This window comes from Trichechus manatus, unplaced genomic scaffold, assembly GCF_000243295.1.
Source record: "Trichechus manatus latirostris isolate Lorelei unplaced genomic scaffold, TriManLat1.0 scaffold00117, whole genome shotgun sequence".
NCBI lineage: Eukaryota > Metazoa > Chordata > Mammalia > Sirenia > Trichechidae > Trichechus > Trichechus manatus.
The window spans coordinates 7,131,832-7,142,633 of record NW_004444053.1 but is presented as its reverse complement, the minus strand read 5'-3'; the positions used below and the strand labels follow the sequence as shown (position 1 = coordinate 7,142,633).

General features: G+C 33.9%; 1 protein-coding gene across 7 annotated transcripts in view; it reads right to left on the bottom strand.

The window, feature by feature from the left end:
• SUCO (SUN domain containing ossification factor) overlaps positions 1-10,802 on the bottom strand; it is a 123,558-nt gene that overhangs the window by 66,625 nt on the left and 46,131 nt on the right. For 3 of the 7 annotated variants that reach the window (XR_002825261.1, XM_023738468.1, XM_023738469.1), the window contains exons 4-9: positions 6,509-6,663; positions 5,013-5,150; positions 4,638-4,788; positions 3,349-3,472; positions 1,788-1,924; positions 1,246-1,313 (exon numbers count right to left, since the gene is read on the bottom strand). Coding sequence is in view for 4 of the 7 variants with exons in the window: in XM_023738468.1 (XP_023594236.1) it covers positions 1,246-1,313; positions 1,788-1,924; positions 3,349-3,472; positions 4,638-4,788; positions 5,013-5,150; positions 6,509-6,663 (773 nt within the window). In the remaining 3 variants the exon portion in view is untranslated. Of the gene's footprint in view, positions 1-343; positions 418-1,245; positions 1,314-1,787; positions 1,925-3,348; positions 3,473-4,637; positions 4,789-5,012; positions 5,151-6,508; positions 6,664-10,802 lie in introns of those variants that run through there. The other 4 variants (XM_004384115.3, XM_023738470.1, XM_023738472.1 and 1 more) reach the window with 2 other exon arrangements.

Genomic DNA, 10,802 nt, shown 5'->3' with positions numbered 1-10,802 from the left:
ATATCAATATACATCAACATAATGGCAGTGGTTTACCTCGCTTCTTTTTTTAAACAGCTGCTTTTGAGTAATAAAATCAAGTAATTAATAAAACTATTGGCATATCACACATTATTTCCCCCCATAAATCTGTTCCTTTCACTAAATTCTTAATTAAGGGCAGAATCATAGACCCAGTCACTGAAGCCAAAATTCTGCCAGATTTTCTACATGCCACTCTCTCCTTCACATCCAATTACTAATCAAGAGCTGTCAATTTTATCTGCTATTAATATTTTTCAAATATACCTGTCTTCCCTGTATCCTAATTGATAATGCCTTAGTTGAAGCCCTCATTTCCCACCTGGACTATGATAACAGGTTCCTAACTGGTTCCTCTTCTTCCAGTTGTATTTTACTGTTGGCCATCCTTTGAGGAAAAGTCTTAAAATGACAGTAAGATCTTGTCACTTCCTTACTGAAAACAAATGCTACATAAAATACAAAGAGCATTGTAAAAAAAAAAAAAAAAAAAAAAAGCTACACATAACCTTTAACATAAAAGTTCTTTTTTCCTTAAAAGCTGGGGAGCCCTGATGGCACAGTGGTTATGGGGCAGTTCTAATCTGGGTTGCTATGAGTCGGAATTGACTCAACAGCAATGGGTTTGGTTTTTAGTTTTTTTAATACACAGTATCTGAAGGCCTGGATATTGCTGAACTAACTTTACACCCTCATATTCTGCCACTACTCTAATTGTGCCTTCATTCATGTCATGTCTAAAAGAACTACTCCAGGTTGTTTCTATCTATAGTTGCCCAGAAGAAATATGCTCTTTTTAGCATTATCCCCTTATGCTTACATTTCCTGAATACCTTTGGCTCCCTGACCTGCCACTTCATATGAATCCTTCAAGATTCCACTCAGGATTTAACTCTTCCCAGAAGTCGTCCCTCATCCCCTTCTCCCACTTATATATCATCTTTGTTCCTATAATACCAATACCCTTTCCATAGCACTTTTTATTCTACTTAGTAATTGTCTGACCAGATCTGTCATTGTTTTTTGTGACCTTCTTAAAAGGAAAGCCATTTTGTCTTCAATTCTGTAACCAAAGAGCTAAGTATGGAACCACAGTACAGGTACCAATCAATCAAAAATGCTTATTGAATGATTACATGAATAAATCAAACTAACCCTAATATAAAAGTGCAACATAGTATGTACATATACAGAATGTGCTTTTAAAATTTTTATATTACTTACCAAATTTTAGTGCTGCAAGGATTCAACATATAAAGATCCATATTTTCTATAAGAATAGCAGATGTGCTCTATTTAAAAAGGGGGGAGGGTATTGATTACTTAAGTAAAAATAATAGTGTATTTATTTCACCTCTAAAGCTTTCTAGAATTTCTATACTTTTACATCTTAAAATACACCTAAGATTTTGAAACATTCATTTAATTTAAAAAAAAAAAATTAAAGAGACTAAAATTTACCAGTAGGGTTGCAGAGCTAAATTAGCCTTACAACAAAACATTTCAAATTCAATGTCTGTTACAATAAAGAAAAAATAATTTTCTATTAACTATTTCCTTTTTAAATGTCACACAGGTGTTAAGAGCTAAAAAACAGGGAGCAATGTGTCAATCAATATAATTAAGAAGTCATACGTGAAAATATCTTTAAAGGCAAAATCCTGCATTTGTTATTGAATAAAGAATACAGCTCATGCTAAAATAGAGCCCCCAGCAAACAATCCACTGCCTACATTTAATAAAGTTATTAGTTTACACTCACATACCTTGGCTTCTGGATTAGCTGCCAAAATTTTGGCACCACATTCTACGGAGGCATAATTGTTTCGATTTTTCTGGACCTTTTTGGTGGCATGCTGACCCCCATTAGAAGATGGATGCATAGACTGACCTGCAGACAAACCTTATTATACACATATTTATACAGTGATTATAACTGAAAATACCCTCAGCAGTACAACTGCTCTCAAAATTAACAGGGTGCCTTCTAGACAAGGACAGGTTTTAATGCTTATGAAAATATTTTAAAAACCCATTAGAAATTCAAAATGCTTCACCTCAATCACTTTAAAATATCTCCAATAAACAAATTAACTACATAAGTCCATATTACTTGATTTATGTCTAAATAGTGCACTCACAAAATGAAGATTTTACATAAAAATCAAAGCTTGTTTGTATATACTTTTTATTCTATTAAAGGTGTAACTTTCCAAGTAGTTGTTGATTATTGTTGTTGTTGGGTGCCGTCGAGTCTATTTTGAACCCATGTGTTACAGAGTAGAACTGCTCCATAGAGTTTTCTTGGCTGTAGTCTTTATGGAAGGATCCCTGGTTGTGCAGTGGTTAAGAGCTCATGGTAACTGAAATGTAACCAGCCATTCCATGAGAGAAAGATGTGGCAGTTTGCTTCCATAAAGATTTACAGCCTTGGGAACCCTATGTGGCAGCTGTACTCTGTCATATAGGGTTGCTGTGAGTCAGAGTCAACTCGACAGCAATGGGTTTATTTTTAGTTTTTGATCTTTACAGAAGCAGACCACCAGCACTTTCTGGCACAGAGGCGCCAGGTGGGTTCAAACAGCCAACCTTTCAGTTAGCAGCCAAGTGTTTAACCGTTTAGCCACCAGGAATCCTTAGTTGTTGATTACCCATGTGTAATTTACCTATGGATAATTACATAGTTTTAACATCAATTAAAATGCATTTTGATAAATTACTGTATTAGGTTAAGATAAAAGAAGGCAGTGCAGTGGCTTTCATCTCAATTAATTAAAGAAAAATTGAGAGATGGGAGGTTCTGAGTCACAAAGCCTTAACAAATCAGAATGATTACAGCCTTTAAATTGTCACTTCTACTTTCTCTATTATTCCTACCCAAACCCAAACCCATTGCTGTCGAGTCCATTCTGACTCACAGCAACCCTACAGGATAGAGTAGAACTGCCCCATAGGGTTTCTAAGGCTGTGTATCTTTACGGAAGCAGACTGCCACATCTTTCTTCCAAGGGGCAGCTGGTGGGTTTGAACCACCAACCTTTCAATTAGCAGCTGAGAGCTTTAACCACTGCACCACCAGGGCTTCTACTACTCTTATAATTTACTGCAAATAGTTGGATTAAACTCCTATATTTTCTTTTTGTCCTTGTAGAATAAGTGTCAGAGTTAAGAATTCTTTACATTAGGGTTATAGACAGAAAGATAATACTTCCTTAAAAACATTCAAAAGCAAGTTTTATATCAGCAATTTAAAAGAGAAAAACAAATTTAAATTATCTTCTTCAATTAAAAAAAAAAAAAAGGAGGGGGATCCCAGAGCTTGCTTACTTTTTTCTTTTTCTACTTCCATAACTTTTTTCTTCCATTCATCAAATGTTGGAATATCTTCTGGATCTTTGGGACTTGCTACAGATGAAGGGTCAATTTCTCCTGGATTTTTATAATCAGAACTCTGAAAGGATTGTCAAAATTGAACAGATTTCAACTTTCAAAGAATACAGATTAATAAATTACAAAAGTAAATACAAATGCTTCTGTCAAATTAATTAAAAGCCTTGATTTTTAAAATGAATAATAGCATTTTAGAAAAAAATAGGTGAAAACAAACATTTGGAATTACTTAAAAGCTGAGTTTCTCTTGAAAGAATTCATACTTTTTACCTAAGCACCACATGTTGGCAACATAAGCACGAATTGTAAAACACCCTATATTATATTGTTGGCAAACAATCACACGTTTTACAAATTAATAAAATGTTCTAACTGAAGTATATCTACCTTAAAATGTAAGTCTAAATAATACATATATTAAAGGAAGCTAACTAATTAAAGATGTAATATATCGTTTCCAGAAAATCCTTAACAAGTACCCTATACATAAAAATCTTAGGTGACTTTAAAAATGTAAATATAAAAAGCAAAACTTCAAAATTTTAGAAGAAAATAAAGGAAAACAGCTTTATGACTCAGAGTAATAAAAGATTTAACAAAATGCAGAATGCATGTTTGCACATTTGGTTAGATTAAAATAAAAAATTAAATACATCAAAAGATCATAAACTATATGGATGAATTAGCTACAGACTGACAGAAGTGTATGCAACACAACATGTTCAGCCAACAAAGGATTATTACCAACTTTAAAGAGCTCCTACAAATCAAAACGGGGAAGGGAATCAAAGAATATGAACAATAAATTCAGCAAATAAACAAAGGTAAAATGTTCCCTTAATCATTCTGCTGGAAGAACCTAAATTTCACCTTGTATTATTAAGTTAACTTATATTCTGAAGAAATTTAATAGTTATAGCTTCTTCTCTACAGCTATCTTAAGAAATTATTTAAATAAGGACTTTATTTAGATACATATAAGAGTCCATACCTGAAACAACTCTCTCTATACAGTATACTGGCAGTAGGTACCCTGAAGTACACACACTATACTGGCAGTAGGTACCCTGAAGTACACTTACTCTCGTGTCAGTTTTACACATGGCATTAATTACTCAATTACCCTGATCGCATGGCAAATATGGTTAGCAAATTACTATAAAATTAACTATTAATAAAAGTATATTGCTTAATAAAGTAGGAGATGGTACAAGTTTTACACCTACCTCATTTTTTAAATTATCTGAAGCATTCAATGCAGATTTTGGATCACCACCATCCTGTTCACTTGCTGAAACTTTTGATTCAAATTCTGAATTTGTTATCTTTCCTTTGCCATGTGAGGATGACACATTTTCTATATGCTGGCCAACAAGACTATTTGAAACCAAAAGACATGCAAACAAATTTTAGCTAGATAACAAGTTTACATAATCTAAATTGCAATGATTATCATTTACAGGGTAAATCAAGACAGGAGCATAGAGGGATCAGCTACCTCTCAATCATAACATACAAGTAAGCATGCACCTGTCCATTCAAGTAGGAGACTGTTTTTTATCACAGAATCATACAAAGGACAAACAACTGTCTGCACCCACCTTTCAGGTGGACTGACAAAGGAAGGTTGTTCTGCTGGAGCATTTGCATCAAGGGCCTCACCGTCACCACAATTAGTCTCAGACTGCTCAGTTTCAGTTGGCCTGGCTATAGGGATAGTACCAGATTTTTCTATTTCACTAAAGAAACAAAAAAGACAATTTCATGATTTAATGAGTTTAATGTAAAGTAAGTTAAACATGTTATTCATTATTTCCAAAACATAATCTAAACCAAAAAAAGAAGAGTGCTTTACAGTTCTGTGGAATGTTTTTAGGAAATTACTTATTTGAAATCATGTAAAGTCAACTGTCAACTCGATCTGTTCATGTCCTCAGCTTCAAAATAACTAGCAATTTTTAAACAAAATATTACAGGCTAATACTCAGTCTCATTAAAAATAAGATTTTTCACATTATTTATTCTAAATGTATTGTCCCTAAAGTTTAATTTGTCTATTAGTATATATTCTAGTGTGTCAGCATTGTTGCCTATAGCATCAAAAATTACCTTTTATCTCAAGACACTGCACCAAAGTTCTTAGGCACTTTTAGAATTTCATTTAAAAAATACTTACCCTAACATTTTTCCCCACTTCACCTCTATTTTACTGATCAGTTATACTTAGTAAAATGGGAGAAAAAGAGTACTGTTCAGCTATGTATTATCTACCCTTAAATTCTTTCTGGAGTAACTATTTAATATTTAAAAAATTTAAATAATATTATTTCTAAACATGTTTAGTTCTCTTGCCCCTTACTGGTAAAACCCCTAAATGGTAACTGTAACACATTTGTGTGCAACTCCTTCCACCCAGTCCCTAGCATTCTTAAGAATAGTTTTTTTTTAAAGTACCTGTGGTAAAATGGTAGTGATGATGATAATGATATTATCTGCCACTTATATATTCTTACTATGTGTCAGTTATTGTTCTATGCATTTTACATGTATTAACTCATTTGATAAAGGAAATACTTAAAGTAATAGTAAGAGAAGAGCATTCTGTTTTGGTCCTTGGAGAGCTGCTGGGAGGGAGCTGGAGGAGCACATAACAGATTTTCTAAATTAAGGACATCTTAAACCTAAACATTCTGAATATTTAGTATTAAGTTTGAAAAGGGTAGCTACTCATTCAATCACATAACTATGAATGGAATGCAATACTGATACTTAATGGAAATTAATAATCTGAAACTTGAGATTTTTATAATTATAAAGAAGATTATTCAAATAAGCATTGTGTTTCTTAAATAGCAGAACCTATACAATGTAGAAATTTCACAGCTGAGATCTTATCAACTTCATTGAGTTAGGAAGTTAATATAGACTCATTACATCATATGATCATTACATAAACAAAACACAAAACACAGACATAACAACTTAGGTCTGCTTTATAGTCTAAATTTCAAACTTGAATATCAAGCTGCTTTAACCTATCAAGAAATGTTTCTATCATTAACTAATGAGATTCTTTTTATTCTTGGTAATGACTTACTCAAGCTTTGAGACTGGAGTGATCTCTGAGGTAGATGAGCCAGAAATATTTTCAATGTTTTCACTGTTCACAACCACACTGGAAGAATCTTCGTGTAGATCAACTGTAGGGAGTGTCTCAACTACAGGTGGGCTTAACTTTTTTGATTCCTTATTCTGTTTACAAAAAAAAATTTTAATAAACTAGAACATATATACACACAAACACATATATACCAGTTATATTAAGTGTTGAGATTAATAAATCTCTTTATCTGATTTTATAGAAAGTATTTCTTCAAAGTGACATTATAAAGGATGTTCACAAAAAGTACTTTTATAAAAATCCTTTCTTCCAATATTACCATCCTAAGGAATATATTTCATCTTAAAATACTTTATGTTCCAGTGCTGCTATGATGCTGGAAGCTATGCTACTGGTATTTCACATTTTTCATGGCATTTCATAAACTAGGACAAGGAACTTACCACTTTCTTATTTCCTATTTCGTACCAGGACCTACAAATATTTTCCTCTGTCATTACAATTAATGAATGCTATCAACAAGATGGAGTCTCTGGGTGGCACAGTTAATATGTTCAGCTACTAACCAAAAGGTTGGAGGTTCAAATCTACCTAGAGTCACCTCGGAACCTTATGAAGCACAGTTCTACTATGACACACATGGGGCCTCACCATGAAGTCGGAGTTGACTTACCAGCAACTGGGTTGTTTTGTTTTGTTTTTCTATAAACAAGACAGAAATCCTGTAGAAGTATGCAAAATAATACAACACATAGTTCTTGCCCCTGAGCAGTTTAGGAGATAATGTGTAACAATAAACAACATAAGACATGTACATATACAAGTAACATTACAAAGCAGGATATTGCTCTTGCTGTTCCTTCAGCCCTTAATGCACTGAGCTATCCACCCCACCGTGTGAAATCTACCTACTACTTACTCATATTTGAAAACCTCTATCAGCCCTTTATCTCCCACAGCTCTCCCTAAGCAGAATTAGCCATTCCCCTTCCTCCACTGCTTCCTGTATAGACTTTTATCCCAGCATCTATACGATCTCAAATGCCCTTCTTTATGTCTCCCTCCCTTCTTCAACTAGACTATTAAATGCCTTGACTAAGACTATGTTCCACTGATCTTCATGTTCCCAGTATCTAGAACAGTACCTAGTAGGCATTTAAATGCTTATTAAATGAATATCATCAAAACACACTATACATTTACAGTACCACTACTGACAGTTCTGATCAGGGACACAACAGATGGATCCTTATAGAATAGAGAAAAATATGGAACAGAACTCAAATTCTTAAAAAGTGCAGACTTTCTGGACCAGTTGAGACTAGAGGACTACCCGAGACTATCGCCTTGAGATACTCTTTAAACTTTGAACCGAGACTATTCCCTGAGGTCACCGTTTAGCTAAATAAGACGGGCTCATAAAATAAAGAGTATCACCCATGAGTACTGTGGTCCTTTAAAAAATCACCTATATGAGACCAAACAGTCAACATTTAGTATAAAGCAAAGATGAGAAGGCAAGGGGGCAGGGAAACTAGATTACTGGAAATGGAACAACCAGAGCAGAAATAATGAGAATGCTGACAGACTGTGAAAAATACAGCCGGTGTCACCGAAAAATTTGTGTAGAAAACTGTTAAACGGGAACTTAATTTGCTGTGTAAACTTTCACCAAAAACACAATAAAATATTATTTAAAAGAAAAAATGAATATCAAATAAGAGGTACTTGTACCCAGATAAGGAAAAAGACAGATTATAAACTATTATGGACTAAGAGCTAGGCCTTTGAAAATGAGGGCTTGGGCCAAGTATGCGAGCAGAAAGAAAACATGAGGTATAGTCAGGAGAATATGAATTGTGATCATTTGACAGAATTATTTAAACTGAAACAGAAAATTCACAAACAAAAGCAAAAGGTAGTTTGCATTTTTATGGTGGAGGCCTCGAGACAAGGACTATTATAGTATTTTGGTCATAAAAGCATTTTCCTATATACCATATAATGCAAGCCAAATTTTCTAATAATTTATGAAAAAAAGTAAAACTAAACCAGTGAAATTAATTTTAGTAATATATTTTATTTGGCTCAATATACTCAAAATATTATCATTTCAAATTGTAATCAATATAAAAAACTAATGAGATTTTATAACTTTTTTTTAACTAAGTCTTCAAAATCCAATGTGTATTTTATACTTATAGCAAATCTCAATTTGTACTGGCCAAACTGCAAGTGCTCAATAGCCACATGTGGCTAGAGGTTACTGTATTGAACAGCACAGGTCTACAAGATGCAGTAAGCGCTTCAAAGTATTTGAGCAAGAGTACATTACCGTGATGAAAGTAATTCTAGAAAATTTACAATGGCAGGGCTATTCAGGACAGTCATATATAATTGGAAGGGCTACAGAAATCACTTTTTTTTTTTTTTTAAATTGGTCTTTAGATGAAGGTTACAGAACAAATAGTTTCTCATTAAACGGGCAGTACACATATTGTTTTATGACACTGCGTAACAACCCCACGACATGTCAACACTCTCCCTTCTCAACCTTGGAGGACCTTTTTTTTGGTGACAATATGCACTGTCAAAGATACACAATTTCAAAAACTTCTACATGTACAATTCAGTGACATCGATTATATTCTTCCAGGTGTGCTGCTATTCTCACTATCCTTTTCCAAATTATTCCATCACCATTATCTTCAACTCACTGTCCCCTAGGCTTCCCATCAAACCTTTTGAGTTGCTGTTGTCAGTTTGATATAGAGATCACTTTTACTCTCACTCACAAACCTTTGACAAACGTCTTTTAGAAACCAGTAGAAGAAATCTCACTGTATCTCTTTAGATAACTATTAAGCTATAAAATAGTTCTGGCTGAATTTAAAAAAAAAAACTCCTTCATTTTGAGCTGGAATTTGCTTGTGTTAATAGTTGAAATATCTACTGTATATTTACGCAAATAACATGCACCTTCTATGTTCGCCAACTGTGCCCTCCCCTCGTGAATTATTTTCATAAGTGCTGCTATCCCACTTTATTTTATATGTGCAAAAAAATTAGCATAGTGCCTTTACAAAAATACCTCGCATAGGGAGGACACGGTTAACAAACAAACGTAGAAGGTGAGCATTATTTACATAAAAATACAGTAGTCTCTCCTAAATCTTCTTTCTCCAGAGCAAATCCTCTCAGTTCCTTCAGACATTCCTAATATTAAATGGTTTCCAGATGCCTCAGCATTCTGGTCAGCTTAAGACCATTTGCTATTGACTTGATTCCAACTCATGGTGACCCCATGTGTGTCAGAGTAGAATTGTGCTTCATAAGATTTTCAATGACTGATTTTTCAGAAGTAGATCACTAGACTTTTCTTCTGAGGCACCTCTGGGTAGTGTCAAACCTCTAACCTTTTGGTTAGCAGTTGAGCACATTAACCCTTTGCATCTCCCAGAGACTCCCTGGTCAGGTTACAGTATATATACTCTTGTTTTTAGTATCTTTCATAAAATCTGGTATACAAAATGGAAAACAATATTCAGAATGTAGTATGATAGAAAAAAGGAAAAGAACCTATTTTAACCTATTATTTATGAATTGATATTCGACAAAAAGTAATAAAATGTAAGTATCAAAATATTGTTTTCTACATGCAAATGCTTTCTTTAGTTGTAAATGAAGGTTACAAAAATTTTTCCTAACATCTGAAAATCTGAAGAGACAAGATACATAACAAGCCAGAATGGAACCTAAGAAGGTGTTATAGGCTGAACTGTGTCCTCTAAAAACATACGTAGAAATTCTATTTCCTATACCTGTAAATCTGACCCTACTTGGAAATAAGAATGTTTTCTTTTGCTATGTTAACGAGGCCATTTTTCTGATTGGGTGGGTCCTAAATCTAATACCATCTGAGTGGTATCTTATAAAAAAGAAAAACGGGCACAAAGAGACAAGACACCCACACGCACACAGAGGAAGAGACAAGTCAGGAACCATCTACAAGCCAAGGAATGCCGAGGAACACCCAGAGCTACCAACAGGAAGGACCCCTGCCCGTGATCTGAACTTCTAGCCTTCAAAACTGTGAGACAATAAACTTCTGTTCTTTAAACCCATCCATCTGTGGCATTTCTGTATGGCAGTACTAGGTAACCAAGACAGAATTAATGAGGATTTATATCCAAACTTTTACTATAAAGGGAATAGTCACGTATATTATTAAATCTGAAACTTTGCACTTTCTCAAAAGCAGTATTATTAG